The sequence below is a fragment of the Anas platyrhynchos genome, chromosome Z (genome assembly GCF_047663525.1).
Source record: "Anas platyrhynchos isolate ZD024472 breed Pekin duck chromosome Z, IASCAAS_PekinDuck_T2T, whole genome shotgun sequence".
In the NCBI taxonomy this organism is placed as follows: domain Eukaryota; kingdom Metazoa; phylum Chordata; class Aves; order Anseriformes; family Anatidae; genus Anas; species Anas platyrhynchos.
The window spans coordinates 50155256-50182164 of NC_092621.1; the positions used below are offsets into that span (position 1 = coordinate 50155256).

At 35.2% G+C, this 26909-nt stretch overlaps 1 protein-coding gene across 2 annotated transcripts in view; it reads right to left on the bottom strand.

Moving 5' to 3' along the window:
• The window catches only part of ADAMTS19 (ADAM metallopeptidase with thrombospondin type 1 motif 19), a 163110-nt gene that overhangs the window by 65103 nt on the left and 71098 nt on the right, over nucleotides 1-26909 (bottom strand). For both annotated transcript variants that reach the window (XM_038170694.2, XM_038170693.2), the window contains exon 8: nucleotides 18438-18543. In XM_038170694.2, coding sequence (XP_038026622.1) covers nucleotides 18438-18543 — 106 coding nt within the window. The remainder of the gene's footprint in view (nucleotides 1-18437; nucleotides 18544-26909) is intronic.

Here is a 26909-nt window from a genome sequence, read left to right on the forward strand (position 1 = left end):
TATGGAATAGTAAAATGCATACTAGTTCAATTTATCACAACTAAAGAAAAATTACCTGATTGTGTTTATCAATGTCTACTGTTAGAAATAACATTGATGAAGCAATTTATGTTGTTATTCTATTCTATTCTATTCTATTCTATTCTATTCTATTCTATTCTATTCTATTCTATTCTATTCTATTCTATTCTATTCTATTCTATTCTATTCTATTCAAGACCCAGCATTCATATGCACCCGGGTGAGTTCTGATAGGGCACTGCAAGGGAATTAAAAACTCTAGTACAAATCTGCTTCACACTGCTGCTTTAACTAAAGTGAAGAGTCATTATCATCTTCACTGTTAACATATAAAAGAGGAAAAATATTTAATTGAAAAAAAAAAACAACTTTTTAAAGTGCTCAGAAGGAGCTAACTGCAAGCATGCTCCACTAGCATTAGGAGAAACAAATAAAATTCTCAGGTGTTTTTAAAAATAAGCATATGAATACTCTCCAGAACACTAAATTCAAATGGTGATCAAATTTTGCATGCAATCTGCCCTGCAGAAAAGCAAAAACTTCTACTGAATAAAACTCTAAACCTCGTATTGATGACTTCAGTCAAGAACAGTCAGAAGGCTGCAAAGATGGAAGAACAGAAGTTTGCTATTTGAGTAAAAAAAATGGAGTGAATCATGCTTTTTCATATTTTATCACAATGTAGTGTCCAAAGGCCAAAAAAGTCTTGCCACCCATCACTGAACACACAAGCTGATTTTTTTCCTTCACTCTATACCCAAATCCAATAATGACTAGTTCAATTTTTTACATCATGCTTTGCAAGCTGTATAATATTGTGTTACCACAATTTACATTCCTTGTAGGGGCTTTTCATGTCAAGACTTTTTATTTATTTATATTTTTTATCAGAGTACATGTTACAGTTTTTAGCACTGGAACACCTGCTCCTGCTTTAATGGGATAGTTTTCTGAGTTGCAAAGAGTGTAACCACAGTAAGCTAAACTCTTTAATCACAGTTTCTATTTGCCTAAATTTTCTGAAGGGACAAAACATCTACATAAAAACATAATTACGTTTTCCATACGTTCTTCCTACACGTGACTATTTCTTTTTATACATAATGCCTTATATACCAAACTTGAGATGTCCATAACTACAGCCTTCTCAGTCTAACAACAGTCCCTGGAAAAGTTACAGAGAAGATTGTGCTGGGTGCTACTGAGAGGCAGTAAAAGAACAAGATTTTAATAAGGCCTTTGATACAGTCTCTCACAGCATCCTTCTGGTCAACCTGCTGTGCTGGGTGATGAACTGGCTGAACGGCAGCACTCCAAGAGCAGTAGTGAATGGGACTACATCTGGCTGGTGGCCACTCACTAGCAGTATCTCCGAGGGCTCAGTTCTAGAGCCTGGACTGTTCAACACTGTTATCAGAGATCTGGATGCAGGAGTTGAAGGCGTCCCTAGCAAGTTTGCTGACAATACTGATGTGGCTCTCTGGAGGGACAAGAGGCTTGTGGAGGGATCTAGATAGATGGGAGCATTGGGCAAACATCAACAGCATGGAGTTCCACAAAGGCAAAGGTTCTGCCAGGTTCTGCACCTGGGGCAGTGTGAGTAATGCCAGACACAGACACAGGCACAGGCTGGAACAGGAGTGGCTGGAGGGAGAGCAGCTCAGCAGAAAGGGACCTGGCGGTGCTGTTGACAGCAGGCTCAGCATGAGCCAGCAGTGTGCCCTGCCAGCCAACCATTTGGCAGCAAACTGCATTTTGGGGTGCAGTAACCACAGCATAGCCAGCCAGTCTGCCAGTCTGAAGAGATGATTCGATTGCTCTGTGTAGCATTGGTGCAGTTCTGGGCTCCACAATGTAGAAAGGATGTTGAGACACTTGAAAGGGGAGAGTAACAAAGCTGGCAAAAAGGCTGGAGGCAGGTCCTGTGAGGAGAGGCTGAGGACACTTGCGTTGTCCAGTTTGGAGAAGAGGAGGACAAGAGGCAACCTCATGGCTCAGCAACTCCCTGAAGAGGGGAAGGGCAGAGGGAGGTGCTGGCCTCTGCTCCCTGGGAACCCATGGCAGGACATGTGAGAACAGCTCTGCCACAGGAGGTTCCAACTGGACATTAGGGAAAATGTCATTTCTGTGAGGATAGTAAATCACAGGAACAGACTTTCCAGAGAAGGTGGAAGCTTTGGAAACTTACTAGGTAATTTATGCCTCATGTCAGCGTTCAAGAGGCACTGGGATAATTCACTTAATAATATACTTTAACTTTTGGTTAGCTGTGAAGTACTCAGGCATTGATTTTTTAGATCCCTTCTAGCTAACTATTCTGGTCTGTTCTAGTCTAGTCTAGTCTAGTCTAGTTCTATGGTGACTTAACTACTTCTCTGGGCAGCCTGTTCCAATACTTTACAACCTTTTCAATGAATAAATTTTTCCTAATGTGCAACTTAAACCTCCACTTGCACAACTTGAGGTCATTTCCCTTTGTCCTGTCATTTGTTGCTTGGGAGAAGAGCCCAATCCCTGCCTCAACATAGCCTACTTTAAGGTAATTGTAAACCAAAATAAGTAACCTTAAGCCTCCTTTTCTCCAGGCTAAACAACCTCAGCTCCCTCAGCCGCTCCTCATAAAACTTATTCTCTAGATCCTTCACCAACTTCATTGCCCTTCTTTGGACAGTCTCCAGCACCCTAATGTTCTTCTTATAGTGTGGGGCCAAGAATATCCATGGTAACTAGAATATTCATAAGAACTATGAAAAAAAAAAAAAAAAAACATTTAGAAACTCTAACAAGTCTTTGTTTTGCTCACTGCAGAAGAAATATATGTGGCTTACAGTTTTTTTTATTTATATATTTCGCTATTTTGAAAGAAGTCATTTATCAGTATCATGCACTGTGATTTACAGTAAATCATTGACAACATACAAGCTCTCAAAATGTTGCTGAAGTCATGAATCACAGAATGGATGGCTCTCATTCTTCAGTGTGGGAATTATCATATATATATTAACAGAAAAATTAAAAACAAACAAACAAACAAACAAAAAAAACTGATAACAATTATTTTTCATCTGGTCTGAAAAGCATTTCTTGGACTCAGACTTTATTAGACTGTAAAATCATTAAGAGAAATCCACACTGAACTGAATCAAGATCTTAATTGTTTCAAAAACTGTTACACCAGTCACCATTACATAAATGTACCAGTGCAACCCTATTTTATAAGCTACCATCACAGAATCATTCTGTACATTCTATCAGTACAAGAGTTTTGGAAAAAAAAAAAAAAAAAGTCTATTAATGTGAAAAGTGGTAAAATCTTTTCAATTTATAGCAATTATGTATATGTGTAACATAAACACTATTAAAAAAGCTAACTCCAACCCTCTTCCAATATTTTAGCTCCTATACTTGTAACGCTTCTATTTGACTTCAAATTTCACGTACACTCCAAAAATGTCTGCATGAATACATCGTGCTCATTCGTCAACACATTCCCATTTACAAACTAAACACACTTAGCAAAATATTCAGCAAGTGGTGAAAACCACTTGTCCAGAGCCTCTGTCCATCAGAAAACACTGACTTCAAAAGGGATGTATAGGTCATTATGCTAATATCACCTAATTAGATCACTAGAGAGTATGTAAGAAGTTTGCTAAAAGACCAACAGAACCTGTGCTGAAAATCCTCAGAAATCAGTAATATGTACTGTTGATTTCCTCTACAGCATGGTAAGAACTGCATACTTTTATCTGACAATCAAGTACATGATTGTATAAAGGTAGATATGCAGCAGACTTGACTTCCTGTTTCACCATATCTGCATTTATTTATGAAAAAAACAAGCTGAACAGTCAGTGTCACTTTTCTATCCAGCAAGAAAATAACGTATATGTATATGTTATATATATATGTATATATATAAAATAAGAAATGCATATATATACATTTCTTATTTAAAAATCAAGGATATACAAATATTTTAATGCTCACACTGATAATCATGGTATTTTCCTTAATGTACTGTCCATGTGAAAGAGAAAACAGCATCCTTTCACTAAAAGAAAGGCAACAGAGAAACTGCCTGTGTAAGGTGTTCTTCTGTTTTTTGCTACAGAATTTATTATGCTAGCATTGGGCATATTGCCCTCTCTGTGTATAGGCTCCTCTCTCCAACAGCTGTGATCATTCAACCTCATGCCAGAGTAAAGCAACAACATGTGTATGTGGGAGAAAGACAAGTGAGTTTATGGTAAGAAGATAACTTTATAACATTCTGAAAAACTGTAATTAACAAAGAAGTCAGTGCTGTACTTTGACAAGTATTACATCATATCTACATAGAAACAAATCAATTTGTTTTAAGAACAGAAGCATTATTTTTACATTGATACATAAAAACATTCAGTCCATTCTGGATAGAAAATATATGCATGTCACATAATATGAAAGCAGGAAGCATCTTATGGAAAGCATTCCCTAACTGCAATAACTTCAATATTAGCAATATTTGAACTCACGCTATGCAACAAGACTACAATTAAAAAAAAAAAAAGAAAAACAAAACAAGCAAACAAACAAAAAACAGTTTAAAAGTATTTTGACAAAGAGCAAAGAGCCTTGGCCAAATAAACTCCACTAACATTATATATGGTTGTCAAGTAAACTGAAAAAATATTTTTATCTTATAAAACCTCTCTTACTTGTTTAAAAAACATTGCCAGATCCTCTCCTCTCCTCTCCTCTCCTCTCCTCTCCTCTCCTCTCCTCTCCTCTCCTCTCCTCTCCTCTCCTCTCCTCTCCTCTCCTCTCCTCTCCTCTCCTCTCCTCTCCTCTCCTCTCCTCTCCTCTCCTCTCCTCTCCTCTCCTCTCCTCTCCTCTCCTCTTCTCTCCTCTCCTCTCCTCTCCTCTCCTCTCCTTTTTCCTTTTTTTGTGTGTGTGTGTGTGTGTCTGTCTGTCTGTCTGTGTCTGTGTGTGTGTCTGTGTGTGTGTGCGTGTTCGTAATATCATCCAGAAAGCTGGAACAATCTATGCTAAATTTTGAAGACGATCCCTGTTGATGTTTAATGTGCACCATGGGCAGTCCAAAGAAAAGACCTAATTTCTCTGTGCTTATAAGTCAGAATTAAAACACGGGCCACTGAAAGTACGAGACAAATGTTGGCTCTATTTTTCAGTGAAAAATTATTTTTTTTTACACTTCACTACCCCTGCAATGTGTACAACTGGATTCAAGATAGATAGACAACAGCATCTCTCTTACCACCAAGAATAGTTTATATTCTTGCAGGCACAAAATGCATTCCAGTGTCAACCCACATACTGAAAAAGTACCAAGTACCACACTTCAATTTGATTTGATTATAGCTGAGCATTAAGAAATAAACGCTCTGTTATATCTCAAGAAATGGGCCTCACTCATTATTTGGTATTTAAATAAGTTAAATGAGGCTATTGCACACACCTTCTGGAAAGAATTAAGTCTGCATTATAAAGTGCTGTTTCATATTTCTTACTATAAGTCTCAAAAATTCTCCTACATGTGCTACATTCATGTCATCAAATTTGCTCTGCGAGCCCACACACTTCCAGATGAAAAGCTTTTACTTTTTTATTAGTTATTATTTTATTTGTGCTTTTTAAGTTGCAGATGATGACCTAGTTATCACCACCACATTCCACTTAAATACATGGTCATTCAGTTGAACAATAATGATGCTATTAAACTAGAAACAGGTAATGAAGGCACAAAGGCAAAATGGTATTAAATGGTATAATTTAGGAACAAATAGTTGGGAGAGTTCAGATAGCTGCAGAGAATTATTTTAGGTCTATCTCTTAACAAAACTAAATTTAAAAGATGAATGAGAATAGTAGCTCTTGTTCAGAGTTTTATAGAGTCACTACCATAAAACAGATTAGGGAATAGATAGATTAGAAAAAACACAAGACCCTAAAGGAAAATCCAGCTACCCAAGGAACCAGGGGTACCTTGCCAAATATTCAGTACAGTACAGTACATAGATTCTCAAATCCTAAAAGATAAGGTTCAGCCCAAGAGAAACAAGCAGCAGAGGGATGGTGAGGATAAACTGCAGATCTAGGATAATAGTATTAGTTTAAACCTATGGCAGAATTAAAAGTATTGAAAAAAAAAATAATTCCCTTTATGAAGGCAACAGTAAGATTCTGAATGCTACTGGTTTGTACTTCTGTTCTGTGGTGGAATCAGGGTGACAACTGACTTCTTTCCTAATTAATATTTTATAAATGTTATATATTTTTACAAGAGGCTACATACAATTTTTAAATTCACTCAAGCAATTTTTCAAAAATATTTCTGCTGTAGAATTTTTTCCATTCAGGCAAATAAAGTATAAACATATAATGGATTGTATCCTTCTGAAAATAGGAATTAATTTTTATTAAAAAGCATTTCTAATTACAAAGTATTATTCTCTGTGTTATTTCCACTGTTCTCTTTTTTGTTGTTTTTGTGTGCAGGATTATCTTAGAATGATAAAAATTTGTTTTTACTATGTTTAAAATTTGAAAACTACAAGGTTTAAAAACTTACATGACATTTACTAGTTCAATCAATACTTCTAACAATTTGTGTAAACTGAAATTTTGCATATCACATTATCAAAGGGACACATTTTATAAATGAAAATACCACCACTTAGGCTACCACAGACAGAGTACATGGAAGGTGCACTGCTTTGTTAGTACTTGTGCTGCACCTTTAAGATAAAAATCTGAAGTGTTATGACATTATTATCTTCATAGTGAAAATGATGTTGTAAAGACAGGTTTCTATAACTTATTTTCTACATAGCTACGTTCTATACAGTTATTTTAAACAATTAATGCAAAAAGTAGGTATTGCATGTTTGTTGTGTTGTGGTTTTTGTTTTTAATTCCATTTTATTTTTTTTTTTTTTATTTCAGTTAGTGAAAAATAATTCTTGGATTAATATTTTATAAGTGTTTTTAAGCATATGACTGTTTCACAGATCATTGCATAAACAGGATAAGACTCATGAATTATTGACACTGAGGTGAATTGAAAGGCCAGCTACAGAAAATCTAAGATGGTAAAAGGCAAAAGACAACTTATTTTGAAAAAAAAAAAAAAAAAAAAAAAAAAAGCAAAAAACTTTTCTTTAATGGAAGAATCTGAAGGAAGAGGAAATCTCAGTCCTCTTATTAACAATCTGATGTTTAAAATAAAAAAATAAATTAAAAGGAAATATGTTTACCCAATGAATATTTCTCTTTTGTCAATCATTGCTAGAACCTAAGACACCCATAACTTAGATTACATGTGGTTTAGTGGGGACTGTTGGCGTTAGGTCAGAGGTTGGACTCGATGATCTTGAGGTCTCTTCCAACCTAGAAATTCTGTGATTCTGTGATTCTGTGATGTTCAGTTTTGAAACCATTGGGTAAAAAAATACAACTTGTAGATTAATATACTTTTGTTAAGATATAGTACATGTTGGTTTCCACCTGAGTTTTCATCTTTTGCTGAACAGCTGCCTTCCTCTCTATCACTCTCTATCACATTTCTAGCATCAAGATTCAAGAAGCTGGATCTAGATACAGGATGGTGTCCTTCTCCTTTGGCTTAAGTATATAAATTAAAGCTTTGATGTGACAGTTGTATTTAGCATACCTACACCCCCCACTAAATTTTTTTAACAGAAAGTATACAATACAAAAGAATTATTCACCTCTGGCAAATATGATACCCCTGCCACATCCTGCAATCTGCACTATTTCAAGATAAACAGTTATGTCTACGGTTTATGTCTTTAAGCCTATGCTAAGAAAAACACTGGCATGTAACATGTCTTCAAGAAAATTTGTAATTAGAAAAAAAAAAAGAAAAACAATCCTTTGAGCTATTGTGTATTCAGTGAACAGATAAAAAGCTTCTTTATTAACAAAAATATTGACACTATTACAATACTTTGAACATTTTCACAGTTACTTTAAAAGTATCAGAATATCAGTTCAAGTTATGCATTCTGTAGGCTGTTCAATTCCTAACAGTTCACTTTGGAAATGTAATTAAAAGGAAAGTTAACTACAAATCCACCTTGGAATTCTATGGTCTGGCTGAAATGGAAGACGTGCTACCTTGCTAGAGAAAGACTTTACTAATCTTCTAAATTTCAAGTGTAAAATTATTCAAACTTACTAAAAATGCTGATGCAGTGCTATTTCACTGTCTCATTTCTTCACTGCTTCATTTCTTTCTGAGGTCTTTCTTTCCTCAGCTGTCTAGCTGGGCACAAAATAAGATCTTTCTTGAGCCTCCATCCTTAGAACTGGATTAAGCAAAACTTTTTTCTCTTTTCTTTCTTTTAAGGATTTTGAAAAAATATATGCATTTTTGAAGTAAGATTTAAGTGAAATTGCAGTGTGTAATAAGCTGCATCCTCTTCTGTCATCTCTATTTCTGTGTTGGAAGATGTCCAGACTATGAGGAAGTTTTGTATGCTATACCCATCTGCCCAGTAAGATCATAAGCTGATTTAAATAATGTCTGTGAATCACAGTTACTTACTTTAATAGTATAATTTTATATATACTTTTATACTTTTAAGATATGCAGAAAGATCAGAGGCTAACACTTTTTAAATAACTTACTGACTAAACAATGCAAACCAAATGTCAGAATACAAGGTTATCTCAAAAATATTGTGTTTGTTTTTGTGGGAAAACATTATTTTTTGCCATTGCTTTCTATTTACTATTATTGGAGAGTACCAGCCATCCTTCGTAAACGTAAAATACTTTGAACTTCACAAATATTAGTTAAAAAGGAGAAGAAAAAAAAAGACTAAAGTCAGTGCACCGTGGAGTTTTTATTGCCATACTTTCAAACAGTATGGATTCTCTTCTTAATATGATAGGAAAAAAGGACAGTATTTGAGATGAAAATATGGGGTGATTCCCATAAAAACTGTGTGTGAAATAAAAAATATGTAATGCGGAAATGCAAAGAAAAAATCCTCTAACTTTCATTAAAAGAAGAAAAGAAAAGGAACAACCCCAAAGTGATAATGTGGACATTATCAAATAAAGGATTAGATAAATTATTAGCAAATAGATTACCTGTCTTAACACACCAGTTCAATATACCCATGGTTAAATAACCTACATTTTGCAAACTTCCTTTATTTCAATAATTTATAAACAAATCAGAGGTGGCTAAATATATGATATGAAGTGGAACTATTCTTAGAAGATGTTAGCATTTAAAATATAGGTATATTCTGAGATATTAATAGACTTCTGAAAAATTAATTCACTTAATGTGTAGAATGAAGCAATTTTCTCACATTTGCACGTTCCACTGCTAGGGTGTTCCACAATAGGGCCCCAAATCTTAATTAGACTGTCTACTTCCTGCTACTATACAGATTGTACAAACAATAAGAAAAAACATCCAAAATTTTAAGATATTTGAATTTAAGCATATGTCTTTCTGCATAGAAATTACAAACAAACAAACAAACAAAAACAAAAATGCAATGGCCATAGTTTCATATAAATGACAGTGAAATAGGAACACATAAAATGGAAAAAATAAGTACACAAACTAACACTAAAGTGGTATTTTAAGGCAAAAATAGAGAAAAAAATGTTTATAGGAGCCAAGAAATTAAGTTCTAGGCCTCCTAGATAACAAATTCAGAAATCCTACTCAATTTTAACTTACTAATTAATATTAAGTAATTTACAATTCCCTGTTAGCAAATGAATAAATAATTAAATGAAACATAAAAGCAGAGTATTAAAAGTTGTAATATTTCAGAAGAGAAGGTTTGGAGCTGGAAAAAAATAAAAAAATAAAGTACTATTCAAGCCATTAGTAAAATAAAATATAGCCATATTGATCTCATTAGTTTCACAGTTTTACTCTCACTTGAATCAGAAGCATGAGTAAGGGATTGCAGTACAAACTTGCAAAATGCACTCCAGTAATGAAGGCAACTGCAAAGAAACTGCAATCGTACTAAAACAGTGTTGCAACTGAGAAACCTCAATAGACCACATCCTATACCATAAGCTGCATTGCTTCCATTAGTTTTATTTCAAAAATATTCCTCAGTTTACCATATCTGCACTTATTTCTTCAGGGTTTTTATCTTCAGCAATTGCTTATGTCATCATTTCATACTGTGGTGCACTGTCCTCAGATCATATATTATTTCATTTATGAATCATTTATGATTCATTTCCTAATGAACTAAAACATGTTCTGAGCATTACTAGAAATTAATTCAACTGCCTTCTCTGAACACAAAAATGAATACAAAGACCACATAGGGAGTTTTTTCCTTCCTTTAAATAGCATTAAAATGTAACTTTTTTACTTTCTAATTCATTCCAAAAGATACTTATCCTATATTCTGGAATGTAAAAGAAATGTAAGTAAATAAGTACCCAAATAAGAATATTATCTGTTGCATATCTAAAAGAAAACTATTTCATGTAAGAAGAAAAAGGTGCTATTGAAGCTGGCAATTTCAAAACATGGATTGCTCCTTTAAATTCTGTTTTCAGCATGGAAAAGTGTATGTTGATAAGACAGATAACACAACTACAATCCTAATAATTTTGTTTAGAAAGATGAACACCAACTGCTCGGTATATATCAAGTAAAAACATAAAGTTTTAATTATCTAACATTGCTTGTCAGACCATCTAAAACTTGCTTGCATCTCCTTTTTGTCTAGTGTGATAATAGAACAGCAAGAGTGTTCTTGTAACTAAGAGTTAGAAATAAAGTACTGAGTATCACTATTCTGCAGAACTAATATTTAATGATGACTATAAAGAGCATAACAGAGATTTTTGTTCAACAAAGAACCATCATAACCCTTTCAAGAACAAGGTACTATTCAAGACTTATTTTTTCATTTCTTTTGGAAAACTGAATTTTCCAGTTTTTCCTAGCAACTTTTAGTTTCTCTGCTGCCCAGATAGGCTGCCATGATACCTCTGATTCCCTTTGAATTGCCTTATTCTGATGAAATAATGTCAACTTTAAAATAAAAGACAGGTGTTTTAATAGTATATTTAGTATTTAGGATCAGGGAGGCTTCATATAAGGATTATGTATGAATTAAGACAGAAATTATTTTACATACATAAGGATTATGTATGAATTAAGACAGAAATTATTTTAAGGACTCTTCTGACAAAACAATCTCATTGGCAGTTATAAAATAGCTCTATTACTTTAGTATACATACCAGAAAGTATTTTTCTCTGTGGAAAAAGAAAAAAAATCAGAATGATTCAGTTGAAAGGGATCTACTTGAATCATTGAGTCCAGTTACCTGAACACTTCAGGGCTAACTAAAAGTTAAAACATCTTATTAAGGGCATTATCCTAATGAACACCAGCAGGCAAGGGGCATCAAACACTTCTCTGGAAAGTCTGTTCCTGTGATTTACTATCCTCACAGAAATGACATTTTCCCTAATGTCCAGTTGGAACCTCCTGTGGCAGAGCTGTTCTCACATGTCCTGCCATGGGTTCCCAGGGAGCAGAGGCCAGCACCTCCCTCTGCCCTTCCCCTCTTCAGGGAGTTGCTGAGCCATGAGGTTGCCTCTTGTCCTCCTCTTCTCCAAACTGGACAACGCAAGTGTCCTCAGCCTCTCCTCACAGGACCTGCCTCCAGCCTTTTTGCCAGCTTTGTTACTCTCCCCTTTCAAGTGTCTCAACATCCTTTCTACATTGTGGAGCCCAGAACTGCACCAATGCTACACAGAGCAATTGAATCATCTCTTCAGACTGGCAGACTGGCTGGCTATGCTGTGGTTACTGCACCCCAAAATGCAGTTTGCTGCCAAATGGTTGGCTGGCAGGGCACACTGCTGGCTCATGCTGAGCCTGCTGTCAACAGCACCGCCAGGTCCCTTTCTGCTGAGCTGCTCTCCCTCCAGCCACTCCTGTTCCAGCCTGTGCCTGTGTCTGTGTCTGGCATTACTCACACTGCCCCAGGTGCAGAACCTGGCAGAACCTTTGCCTTTGTGGAACTCCATGCTGTTGATGTTTGCCCAATGCTCCCATCTATCTAGATCCCTCCACAAGCCTCTTGTCCCTCCAGAGAGCCACATCAGTATTGTCAGCAAACTTGCTAGGGACGCCTTCAACTCCTGCATCCAGATCTCTGATAACAGTGTTGAACAGTCCAGGCTCTAGAACTGAGCCCTGGGAGATACTGCTAGTGAGTGGCCACCAGCCAGATGTAGTCCCATTCACTACTGCTCTTGGAGTGCTGCCGTTCAGCCAGTTCATCACCCAGCATAGCAGGTTCTTTTATATCTCACATTTGGATAATTTGACCAGAAGGATGCTGTGAGAGACTGTATCAAAGGCCTTATTAAAATCCAGAAAGATCGCATCCACGACCTTCCCATCATCCACCTAGTGGGTGACCTTATCATAGAAGAAGCTTGGATTACTAAAGTCAGGCTTCATATTGTTGAATCCATGTTGACTATGTCTTATAACAGCTTTATTCTTTCAATGCCTCTCAGTAACAACCAACACAATCCTCTCTGTAACTTTTTCAGGGCTTAAGATTAACATGTCTGTAGTTTCCTGTGTCTTCTCTCATGCTCTTTTTGTATAATATTGGGCTAGCTTCCAGTCAGCAGATACTTCCCCTCACTACCACTACCTCTGGTAAATTGCTGAGAGGGGTTCAGCTAAAATATCCATGAATTCTCTCAGCATTCTGGGGTGAGTTTTAGTCCTTAAACCAAAAAGTTTTAACTATTTCATAATCACTGTGGCCATGACTGGTACTTGCTGTCAACTTTCCCACAAGACTAGATCTTCCTTGTTCTCAAACAACAGGTCTAGGACTTTCCTAGTTGTTTTTGTAAGTGCTTGTGACAGGAAATTATCTTCAACATGCTTTAGGAATTTCTCAGACTTGCTTGATGCAGCAGTATGATATTCCCAGTTTATGCCTGGGAAATTGAAATATTTCAAAAAGATGAGGGCAACCAATCCCAAGACTTCCCTTTATTGCCTGCAGAATACTTCAACCATGACATCATCCTCTTTGTGGTTGATAGGAGACATCATAGGTGTCTCCTATCACGGATGCTTTGCTATTCATCCCCTTCATGGGTAGAGACCCAGAGGCTCTCTACCATGTCATCCCTAATGGCAAGGAATGTACAACCTAATCTCTCCCTTACTTACAGCACAACACCTCTACCTCACCTGCCCTGCTTATCCATCCTGAACAGCCAATAATCCTCCATCCTAGAAATCCAGTCATGGGACTTGTCCCTCCCAATCTCATTAATACCAATGATATCAGAGCTCTGGAAAGGGAACAAAGCTTCCAGTTTGTCCCATTTGTTCTTCATAGTGCATGTGTTTGTATACAAGCATTTCAGCTATGCTCTTGATTTTGCGGAGCTTCCTGAAGCAGCATCAGTGCTCCCATTAGCCTTGTCACCCTCAGATCCCTTGGCTTAAACTCAGTGTTTGTGATGGTACACCACTCCCTGGTGATCCTAGTTTAAAACCCTCCCAGTCAGCCTCATCAGGTTTGAAATATTTGGCAAAGAAATATTTGTCTCATTGAGATGGACCCCGTCAGGCCCCAGAAGACCTTTCATCTCAAAGACCTTTTTATGGTTATAAAACCCAAAATTCTAGCAGAGGCACCACCAGTCTTGGAGCCAAGCATTGATCACCTGAGCTCATTTTTTTCTTTCTCTGTCTCTCCTCCTTACTGAGAGGATTGAGAAAAACACTGTTTGTGCTTCTGAGTCCTTTAGTTATCTCCACAGGGCCCTGAAATCTCTTGTGATAGACCTTCCTGTAGGAAAATCATTGGTGTCATCTTGAAAGGGGAGGAGAGGATAATAGTCTGAAGGCTGTATTGTCCTTGAAAGCTCACTGGAAACATCCCTGATCCGAGCACCATGGAGGCGGCAAACTTTGCTGTGAAGAAGGTCTGGTCTGAAGATGGGATCCTCTGTGCCCTTCAGGAGTGAAGACAGGTAATTTTCCTCCTGGTACCTGATATAGTGCTGTGTTTAGGGTTTAGGATGAAAATACTATTGATAACACACCAATGTTTTAGTTGCTGCTGAGCACAGAGCCAAGGACTTTTCAGCTCCTCACAATGCCCTGCCAGCAAGGAGGCTGGGGGTGCACAAGAAGGTGGGAGGTGACACAGCCAGAACGTAGCCCAGCTGGCCAAAGGGATGTCCCGTGCCATGCTGGTGTCATGCTCAGCAATAAAACTTGTGGAAGGTGTCTAGGAAGAGCTGCCATTACTCAGGGACTGGCTGGGCATTGGTCAGAGGGTGTTGATCAACTGTGTTGTTGTTGTTGTTTCCCTTTTTATTAAATTGCCCTTAACCCAACCCACGAGTTCTTGCACTTTTAGCTTCTTTAATTCTTCCCCCATCCCACTTGGGGGGCATGAGTGAACAGCTGTGTAATGCTGAGCTGCCTGCCAGTTTAAACTACAACATCTATGCCTATCATGAGTTAGTAGGAGCTATAAAGTCTTCTGTTTCGCTCTGTCCTGAAAAGAGAAAGGCACAGAGAAGGGTATGGCTTCTCTTATTATTCATAAGAAAGGCTGCTGTTCCTGACTAAGTACACATAGTACACATTTATTCTTCTATATTTTTCCAGAAGTATCTGCCAAACATTTTCCTGGAGATAAACTTGAAAAAAGTTGCTGAACTAAAAATTAGGAAATTTAAAAATTCTTAGTTTACCCCACAGACACGTATTTTGAAAAGAGCAAAACACTACCAATGTAGCGATGCCACTATCTCAGCAAACCTCTCTCTGCTTCTTCCTTGAAATAGAAAAGTCATTAGACTGTAAGTAGCAGGTGGACTGTATGCATATCTACCCAGGCAACAAGAAAGGCTTTACTCTTTCTTTCACAGCTAATCTGTACAGCACCTGAAGTTTCTCATTATATTTGTGATTAGAAGATTTTCAAGGAGTTTGAAGGACTTCTATAAAACCTAATTTACTGCTTTAGCTTTCCATGTGCTAATCTTGTGCCTTGTTAAACACAAATTCAATTGTAAAATTCTACTTTGACCCTATAAATATCAAGATAGTACTTTTTTCTGTTACTTTAATGAGATTCCCTACTCCACATTAGTAACTTATACACTAAGATTGGTGGACAATGGTGACTTTAGAATTAGCTTTTATTATTCTTACTGATTTTGTCAAGTTCTGTTATTGCATTTTGGAATGCAATCACAAAATAAAACAACAACCAACCAAACAAAAAAACACAGAGTACCTGATGCTCCATTAGCAATTAATAATTTCACTTTTAAAACTATTTTATTTTCCATTGGATTTCATATGATTGCTTAATACCATCACAAGAAAAATTTATGGTTTTTGCTCATGAGTCAACAAAATTCCACAGACTTCTTTTTTGGAACTACAAAATACCTGGTAGGATTGGTAGGATATCCAAAATGTTACAGACAACTACTTTTCATATTAACAAAAAAAAAAAAAAAAAAAAAAAAAAGCTTACCAGCAAAAGAATGCTGATGTGTGTAAAATTGATCCTAAGAAACTCCACCAGTACCTCTTTCAGCTACTTAGACCAACTTTTAAAGTCCACTTTAAACACATATTTAATGTTAGTCAATATATTTTGAGATACTGCTGTTTATATATACCTTTTATTTCTTCATAGTTAAAAAGCAGTCATACTCCATAATGAATATATCTAAGTTATTTGATAACACAAATGCTAACATTGTCTCTCTTTTCATAGTCTCCATGTGGAAGTATTTTATTCCAGTGTCGTTCATTTCATTTCTGTAATATGACTTCATTACGTAATTACCGAATGGCTCATTAGATTTGTTGAAACACATAGAACTGATTATTCAAAACAAATCCACTAGTGTGTTACAACTTGTAATCTCTGATAACATAGACTGACTCCTAATAATCTGAGATGAAACTGAAAAGTAAATAGTTGACATTACTTCTTTATGTCATAAAAAGAGAATATGCTTTCAGACATACCTGTCTAGAACAAAGCCACTTTATTATTGCTAAGTAAAGTTTAGTTTTCCAGTGTATTTCATACAGAATATTTATCTTCTAGTTCTTTATTAGAGGCAACTCTAGCTGCAGTTCAATAATTAATATGCCTTTTCATTTTCTAAGTATTCTTACCTCTTCTCTTGGAGCTCAGCTGGTGCTGATCATATACATAAGCCATTTTTTTTTTCTACAAATCAAATGTCTGCTTATATGTCTATTTTTCTAACAAAAGTTTCACAGAAGTATTAATCAATTCATTGAAAAGGGAGTTCATATATAAATGCGGACTAACAAAGCTGTAATCGGACTTACATTTTCTTTAATCTTTTTGTTATGGACTTATTGGGAAAACTGAGAAAAGCACAACACAATGCCTAAATAGGTCAAAAAATGATAGGAAATCATACTACATACTTTCTCTCCCAGCTCCACAGAAATGCAATGACAAAAAATATTTCAAGCTAAGGACCAAATGCAATTAAATTCAGAGCGCACCTTGTGCAGCAGTCTTGGAAGAACTACTAGCACTGTTGACAAGCGTAACAGTGGGCCTCCATGTCTGCTGGATAGGTCTGACTTGTCTGCTGCAAGACAAATCTGTTTTATAAGACAGTATCCTGCATTCTCATATTTTCTACTGCAGAACAAACAAACCTCCCATAACTTCACAAAAGTGTTGTACCTTCTTTCTGTTTTCCATATTTAGGATTTTGCACATCACCACTTCTCAAGAAGCATAAGGTGTTATGTTTTTTGTTGATAAGATGCCTCTTTTTCCAAGTCCAGTAACTCCATTGCTAAACTTTTTTTTTATCTAAAGGTATTTTTGTTGTGTGGTGCATAAAGCAGTATTTATTTTTCTCTAAATTATCTGGCATTATCATACCTGTCTTAAAAAAAAAATCTAATTTACTCCATCAGTGAATTTATCTGCAGATCATATTCAGTCATTGTTTCTGTCCTCTTAGTTTACTGTCAAATGAGCAAGTGTACAGGAAATGAGTCTTCCTCTACCCTTTCTTCTAATATTAGCAAACACTATAGTAAAAAAAAAAGAAAGAGGTCAGCATGAAGCTACAAAATACAAACAAATCTTTGTTTTGAAGTCTTTCCTTTATAATATCTATCACTCAGGCTGGCTTCTATGAAACTGGAATTGTTTTCTGCAGTTATGAAAATCAAAAAAAAAAAAAAAAGGAAAAAGTTTAATTTCATGCAACATGTAATAATACTCCGAGTTATACAATTGCCTTGAATTTGCTTAGTTTCCATACAGTAGAAATTCTAAATAGAAATGTCCAATTTCCAACTCTTTTGTAATCAGTTGTAATCAACTCTACCCGAGCTCAAGGAGCTTTCACCAACTTTAAACAAAATCAGTTTTAATTTGAAGATTTTGTACTAAGGTACCTGACCTCAACTTTCAGAGGGTCTGAGCTTTCAAAGCATTTAATAAATCATTCCTCTCCATTGTCCACTTGCAGCTTCACACAGAAGCTGCTTTTCTAAACATGTACACATGTACATACATACCTATATCAGACACTACAGATAAAAATAACAGAGCTTTCTTTTTTTTAGGAAGAACTCTCATACTTATTTTTCTATATCAAGTACTTAAGCCAAGAATCAAATACCACTTTCATTAACTAACTTGATTACGGCATAAGAATTTCTCAATTTAGTTCAAAGCATTTTTCGCTTAAAGAGTAAACACACACAATCAATTGTGTGAGGATAGTTATCTTCACCTTCTCTTTGTCATGCTTTTCTATTAAGGTGGCAGGGAGAGTATTAATATTACAAAGACCAATGACCATTATATGCTTTAATGGGATCTATCCTGAGAATGCCAAATTCAATAAGGCCTCTTCCAACTCGTGATCTCATTAAAATGCTTGTTGGCAACAATATGCAGAGCTGGATCTGATACACAATACCACAGTCCCAAAAGAAAATAGAAAAAAAACATCTTGGGGCACCTGCTTTTCCTCTTGACTATGTCAGTCCTTCTAGCCAACTTCATTATTGTGAAGCTATAAGGTTCCTGTATTACTCAAAGCTGTAAACATTTTCTTAATTCACATATGTTTTCTTATTGAATTCTGAATTACGGATATTGATACATGACACTATTGTTATTATTTAAAAAACAAAAAACAAAAACAAAAAAACATTATTTTCCAAAGTTTTCATCAAAATTAACATCTTTCCCAACAGGGGGAAAAAAATGAAGTACACAATCAATTTAAAAGTAAATCATACTGACACCACATGCAAAAAAAAAAAATGGGTTTGTTGTCCATGTACTTACTTGTGACCCATCTCATGGGCAATGGTAAAAGCGAGATTCAGACCATTGTCCTCTGCAATAATACATTTTCGTTTTTCACTGCACATTCCACTCAGATAGGCTATACCTAGGAAACACAACCACCACATTCAATTATTTTTATTATTACTAAATGTACATACTGTAGCTTTACTGACCCCAAACAGGTCTGAAAACTTACAGTCATCAAAACAATCCAAATATATAAGCAGGTAGGACACAAAAATTTATTTATTCATAAGTTACAACTAACTTTAGCACAAAAGGGGATAAAAAGTGTAAGTGAAATCACAAGCAATGGCAATATTAGATGAAAGTAATATTACCTAATTACACAGACTGCAATGTGCAGAAAATGTATTCTTTACAAGCATTATAGGTACCTTAATAAGATATGAGGGAGCACAAATACAGGTAGTGGTACTGCTGTAAATGAAGATAGATGTGTACAATAATAAGAAACAAATACAAACTGGTATTTTCTGTGACAGACATACAATGAAAACATAGAGCACCACACCTAAATCATCACCGTTAAGTACTGATATCGTTCAGTGTGTCCATTTAAAATTGTGTAGAAGAATCAGAACTAGTAAAATTCTTAGAAGGCTGCAGTTTGTTTATTGTAGAGGCTGTAATACCACTACTATCTAACACCTAGGTTTTCAAAAATTGGAAGCCTAAGAAGTAGGCTTCTGAGGTAATGCTGTATTTCAAATAAGAAAGGCCACAATTTTAAAAGCTTGAGCAATATGCTGCTTAATTTGGGTAATGGTCATTTTTTTTCAGGCCGTAAATACATCTAGTGGGGACATGTTGTCGTCATTCATTGTTTGAAATTTCAGAGTAAGCAATCAAAACCCTGTTTCAAGTGTTTGGTCTATTTCCCAGGAACATCCTTTCAATGGAATGGTGCCCTATGGATTAACATGTTTGCTGGATGTTTGCGTATAAAGGTCAAGTTTGAAATGTTTGACAGAGTTTGAAATTTAGTCATAATTAGCATTCTAAGTTAACAAGATAAAAGTCATTCTTCTTGCAATCCAACTATTTGTCAGTCTGTAAACACAACCCCTCATCCACAATATGAAATTCAAGTAGTAACTCCAACACAAATCTGGCAGTGGTCTTCTCAGTAGAGCTAGTTTAAAGTTTTTGGACGCAGGGCTCATGAGACAAAAAATGTAGTTCAGGATTGAAGAAAAAAAAAAATTGATTTGAATGTAACAGAACATTTCAGCTTTTACTATTTCTTTCCAAAGAAAGGAGAAAAAGTGAAGTAGGCAACAAAAGAAATCTGGGTTGAAAAAAAAGGCAAAACATATTCAAAGCAAAAAAATAAAAATAAAAGTCCAATGACACCTCACTCTAAGTGTAGATATCATTTATATTATCTTTACTGAAAATAAGAGAAGTAAGAAATGCTCTGAATTGTAATATACTATTTTGAAAGTTATACTCCAGCAGCTGAGGCAAAAAGAAAAATCATACCAAGACCTTTCTGTTCCTTGTAGTTCTACAATTATGTTCATTTTACTTCAAATTTTAAGTAGAGCTGATAACAATACCAGAAGTAGCATACAGCAGGGCTCTGACTCGAGACAACAAAACGAACTTACAAAGTGCTAAAACAAAATAGAAAATTTACTCTCACCATAGAAAAACAAAACAAAACAACAACAACAACAAAAAGGCAAAACAAAGCAAAACAAAAACAAAAACAGTGCTGCATTTCAGAGTACTACAATGCCTCCTGTTGAGAAATGCATTTATTTCTTAATGCCTACTTATTTGCTGGAATGTATGGAAAGAAAATTCCCAAATCCCTCTCCTTCTGTTAATGTTGAATATCATCTATAATCAAAAAACATCTGATTCTATCAAGTTTCTTACAGGGAAAAGAAGCCCCCTAGCCTTCTTTTGACCTGTGAAGGGCCAGGGTCAAGTATACATGTATTATGAATATCTCTCCACACAACAACACAAGTATACTCAGTTGCTATGTACTGCCCCAAAATCATAATCTATTCCCAAATAACTATGTACATTGCAAGCTTTATACCTATTTTGCAGAAGCAGCACTACATTCCAGTAAGCATTTTCAACAATACTCAATATACATGACCAAAACTGTTTGGATACATGACAGTCTTTGAAGGGAATTCATTACGCTTGATCTTTTGAACTGTAACATATGAAACAAAAGAGATATATTTCATTTAGATTAAATTAGATTTTGGATTTTAGAAATGTTCAAAAATATCAAATGCAATGTACATTTTTTGACTTTGCCCTTATTAAGCAATATCGACTTTATGTGTGAAAGCCACATAAAACAGCAGCTATTGGATGCAAATCAGCCTGCTACTAGCTGTGAACTAGGTTCATGTCTTGTCCTTGGTTATTAATTTCATGTGTAGAGAAAAAGAAACTGACTTCAATAAGCAACTGCTCTTGCTTAGTTACGTCAGCTCTAGGTAAAAGATAGAAATTCTTCTTTAAATATATGTATGCTCACTGTAGTTTCACATGGCTTATTAACACAGCTGGGACTGCTCCAAGGTTAAATCCACCAGAAAAAAATAAAAATAAAAAAAAAAAAATAACTGCTCCCTTGTAATGATTAAGGTATTTGTAATGATTAAGGTATTTCCAATGAACTCCACAGGCTCAAACAGCTTGAGACTAAAACATTCAGATCTAAAAAGTGCTGGCTAAAAAACAATAACATAATCTCATTCATAATTTTAAGAAGGAACTTGTTACCTACCCATAAAAGAAAACTATGTTGTGAAATAAAAAAGTATTGCATGGATACACACTGTATACAAAACATTTAAATTACATCACTGTAGGTAAGTATTTCTCATGTTAATTCTGAAGAAAAGATACACAATATTTGTTAAGAAAACAAAATCTTTACAGTCGTGCCCTAGAAGAACCATGTATATAATATATATTCTTATCAAACATGTAAATATCTAAATGAAATAGATATTTTCTTTTGCTTCAGAAAAATAGAACTTTTGCTGAAGCTGTAGCAGTGGTTTATTTCTACTACTTCCAGTGGAGATGATTTACATTTCATACTATGATATGGTACGATAGATTTTCTTTAAGATTTCCCAGTTTCTTAATGAACATCCTCAATAAATAACTATTTATTCTTTCAAAGCACACACACCTTTACAACTTCTGTGTTGAAAAGCTGTGGTTCAGCTTGCAGAGGTGTTACATAAAACTCATTACCAACTAAAGTATCCAAACAAATTCATCAACTTCATATGCTCATTCACAGCTTGCTGTCCATAACATAAATCCACTACCTATAACAGAAGGCCACAGGAATGAAAACAACACAGTAAAAAAATATAATAACTTTAAAAAATATGCAGACATATAAAACATTGTTCTTTCTTACAGTGACCTCACAACATACAAACATGATTTGAGCATGTCCTAATTTGTAGCAAAACATTTTAAAAGGCTAGGGAATGGTTATTATTTTTCCCTTTATAGTAATTCAATTACATTACTATTATGAAAGTGTTACACAGATTCGTTACCTAGCAATATATCAATATATATCTCAAATTTCAATTCTGAACTTTCTTGGTTTCACAATATGTTCAAGCTTGGGTTGTCTTGCCAATGACTATATGCTCCTTCTGAATCCCTTTCCTTATAACTGCTCTAAAATTTCACTAATCTTAGATGCCGTTAAAAGAGAAAGATACCCTTCCACATATCACCAGTTTATTCCATTAATATCATCTGTAAACATTCCTGTGCTATTTCACAACTCTTCTGTTCTGGCACCAGTAATCTTCTGTCCATTAGATTATTTTTTGTTTGTTTGTTTTGTTGTTTTTAGTTTACTTTAGTTTTTCCTCATATTTTAAGGCAATAATGAATAGTAAGAAATACAGAACAAAGCTCACGTAAAAAATCTTCTGACTTCAGTGAAGAAGGACAGGGACTCACCCAGGTATCCCTTCTACTACTGATCAAGTTGAGAGTCTACCCGAATCTACAGTCTATATGAAATCAAAAATTCATAAAAATACAAACTGAAACTCCTGAAAAGGAGTTTCAAAGCTGAAAAAAATGTAAAGAGAATGTGTTTGTATAGCACTATATATATGTACATATATATAAAAGCATTTCAAATTTAAAGTATTTTATAATGAACGAGTATGACATATTCCTGGGAATTTAGGGATGGTATGTTCTTTCTCATGTTGTCTACCCACTAGTCAAAATCATCCAATTTGACCAAGATGAAATCAGTAAAACAGAATAGATTCACACCATCTACTGCACTCCCTGTAATCTTGGAAAAATAATGAAGCACTCAATTACTATTGAATGACTATTAGATATAATTTCAAGCATACATAAATTGTTCATGAACTTCACAAATGATGGATCTGTTTATATTAAATTAATGTACCTACAACTGATACTGTTTTGGTACATGCTATGAATAAAAATATTTATATATGGAGTTTGTTCTAAAGTTTCTACACCAAGCTTTGGAAATAGCAGTATAAAACACTGTAGGGATATACATAAGCAAGTATTGGACAGAAAACATGCAGAAAAAAAACTTACTCTTCTGAAAGTGCCATGCAGCAAAACACTACAGATGGCATGACCTTAGAATTACTGATGATGTAAAAGTATAGTAAGCCGCTAAAACAGAAACATAATTTCATGCCCTAATACATTTGGCTTTCGATTCAAACATGAACATTTCACATTTGAATTGGCAAATCAATTGTTCTGTGAGCATAAATAACAGCACTTATCTGGACTTGATTACTTCTAACAAATTACTTTTTTTTTTTAGCAGTTCAGATGCTTAAGAAATGGAAGAAAAAAAAAACTTTTTATAGAACTGACACTTAGAAGCCTAATTAGCACAAGCTGCTCTGAACAGAATTCCAGATACTGAGGATTTCCAGGAAAAAAAAAAAAAAAAAAAAAAAAAAAAACACTCTTGTCACTCATTAATGAATCAGCAGCGAATCAGGAAGCAATCAAATCAACACACTTGAACACTTAACAAACAAGAATTTCAAGTGCAAACAGAAAACCCTAGAAATGTATTTTTTTCTCTTTACAGCAAGAGACACTGATGATAACTATACCTGCATGTGTTTATGTATACATATATATATATATACAAATGTATATATATATATGCAAAAATACATATACATACTGATGAAAGATACTAGAAGAAACAATAGGATAAAAATGAAAGAACTTTTGCTGCATTTTATGCAAACATAAATCCAGATTTTATCACCTATTCTGTTAGTTTATGATCTATGTAAATCTTGAAAAAGCAAAACTTGTAGAAAATCTTTATCAACAACTAATAAGTATGTGATTTTATGCTCCATAACGCTAAGTCTACTTTTCTCTCTTTAAACAAACTGTTGCAGCTTAATCTTTACAGTGGGGAAAAAGAATAATAATGGGGAGGGCATATAAATACATGCCAAATAGGCATAAATAAATACTAATGCATATAGTTTTAAGGGCTTCGTTATTACATCTTATTAACAGTCCATAGTTGTTTAATGTTATTATATGGATGGTAGAACTGCTGGAAGTTGTTTGGTTTCTTTTAAAATGCAGCTCTCATGGAAGGCATCTCTTTCGTAAGATGAAATTACTTAATTTATTTTAAATTAATATTATTTTAATTTAAAAAAATATTGAGATTACTAACTTAAGATGAGAACTAACATACTGTTATTGCCCAGATGTCTACTTGTACTAATTCTGTCCTCTACAGCGGTCAAAGTAAATTCACAGGCAGTGGAAGCACAGACACCCATTTGGGGAACAATATAGAAATTCTGCCTGGACAAACCCCTCCCCCCCCCACAAACACACACACACAAAAAAAAAATAAAAAATAAAAAAGGAAGAATGTCTTTAGGTACGTTGGTTGGAAAAGTAAACCCAAAGAAAATGAACCCTCCTGCAACAAAAGTCAGGAGATCTATTGATGACTGTTTAAAAGTTTAATTTTTTTACACAGAAGCAGAAAAGTCTACTTTTAGAAGTTATGCAATAAAGACTTTCAGTCTTTAAATTACATGGGTAAGAGCGAAAGCTCTTATGAAAGCTTCATGGAACTCTGTTATATAAAATTATATAACTTTTGAAAATGAGACACCTCCTTCTTTGGCAACAAAACGGAATGGGTCTTTCCAAAGTACATGAGAAGCTTGCTTCTTCGTAAGCCAGAAACAGGTTGCACATCAGCCATTTCAGAAGAGTTCTCACAAAATACATTCATAACTAAATTTATGTTGATTATACGATTTTCATTGATGTATCAGACAAAAACAAACAAGCAAACAAACAAAACAAGATACATTGTTTACTTTGAATTTAATATCATGTGCCTCACGTTAAGAGTTAGTGCCCACTTCTTGCCATACAAGTCAGTTCTATAACCTGACAAAACCCTTACCGCTATACAGAAGGACGGGGAGATGATGACAGTGAACACTGTGGTACTCCACTGGAAGTGTTTTTGACAGCTCAGAATTGTTTTCTATGTTATAGAGCGTGTTCTAGGCAGTGTTATAATGTTGTTTTGCAGTCCTCTAGGCTATTTGTGTAGCTTTCTCTATGAGTCCCTTCTGGGGCTCACATTTTTTCCTGGGTGGCAGGATTAAACCACAACAAAGCACCATACATCCACTTGCTTGCTCCCCCTCAGTGGGATGTGGAAGAAAACTGGAAAGGTAAAAGTAAGAGAACTCACGGGTTTAGACGAAGACAGTTTTAAAGTGACCCTAGTCACTCTGGTCAGTTTGGGTCAGATGTTCTGGTTCTGTCCACTCCCAATTTCCTGTACCCCCAACCTCCATTCTGGTGGGGCAGCATGAAAAGCAGAAAGGCCTTGGGTTTGTGGAAGCACTGCTCTGCAGCAACTGAAAGAGTGGTGCATTATCACCAGAGTCTTTATCAAAAATCCAAAACATACACCATACCAGCTGCTATGTAGAAAGTTAATTCTATCCCAGCTAAAACCAGGACACTGGGGAAAAAGAAACAGGAAAAGATATTTGTGTGAACTAGCCATTTTCTGGCCCCATGATATCTAAACATGGCACTCCTGATCTTGAGTTTAGTTGTAGAGAAACAGGAATAAGAATTTCCTTCTACTGAGAAAAGCTTTTATTACTGTTCATTACTTTCAGTGATGTAAATATACAGACCATGAGAAAGAACTCTTTTGTAACATTACACCAGACGGGAAAATGGAGAGCTTGAATTCTGCTTTTCTTTGATAGAAAGAAGCCTACAATAGAAACTAAGAAAAGACTGCTCTCAATAGATCATCATAAAGATTAGAAGATATGTAAACACAATCACACAATTTTTCTTTTACTTATCTACAGTTGTATAAAGCATTACAAGGGTTAACGTACCATGTGTATGCATGGTACAAAGGCTGCATCAGTTCCTTTGACTAATTTTCTCTACATTTCCATGTACATGTGCATCCAACTAATCTTTATTTAGTTGGATCTTTATTATCCACCTTTAGTTTTTCTATTCCACATTTTATTTACTGTGAGCTACCTGTTTATTAAATTTTATTTTTTTTTAAAGTTTTCCTCTTTGTGTCTGATTAACAGACCCCTAAAATAGAAGGCTTAGAGGAGACTGACAAAGTCAATGTGCTCTTGAAGCTAAAGGAGGAATGTAGGGTGTGACATTACAGCTGTGCCAAAAGAAAGCTGAACAAAAAGGACCAAAGGATGGCCTTTGTTTGAGATAAATTCATGTATCAGTTCAGTGGATTAACTGGTTGTGTAAATGTTTTTCTCAGAGTTAATCAAAAGGGTGTGTCTGTCTTCTTGAATTAGAACAGTTATTCCAATTATATAAGCTGAATTAATAAAATAGGTGTCCTTTGCATGCAAACCTTGGCTAACATGGAGTATTCATTACTTTTGAAGAAAAAAAGATACAAAAGAACACCTTATAGATGTTCTATACAACTCCTGTATATCATGAGTTGGAAGGGACCCCTAAGAGTCATTGAGTCCAGCTTCTGGCTCACCATCAACAAAAAATCAGACCATAGGTCTGAGAGTGTTGTCCAAATGCTTTTTGAGCACCAGCAGGTTCAGTGGCGTTACCACTGCCCTGGGGAGACTGTTACAGTGCCTGACCACCCTCTCAGTGAAGAACCTTTTCCAAACATCCCACCTGAACCTTCCCAGATGCATTCCCCCCTTCAAAATCATTGTGAACATGTAAAATACAATTAGACCCTGATAGTAAGATCACAGTTAAAATGGACTTTCTCAATTTTAGAGTGTTAAAAGTGAAGGCAAATAAGATTAATTATATGAAAGTCAGTTTATAGAAGCAAGAGATCAGATTACTGTGGTAAGCCTCTGAATCTGCTCT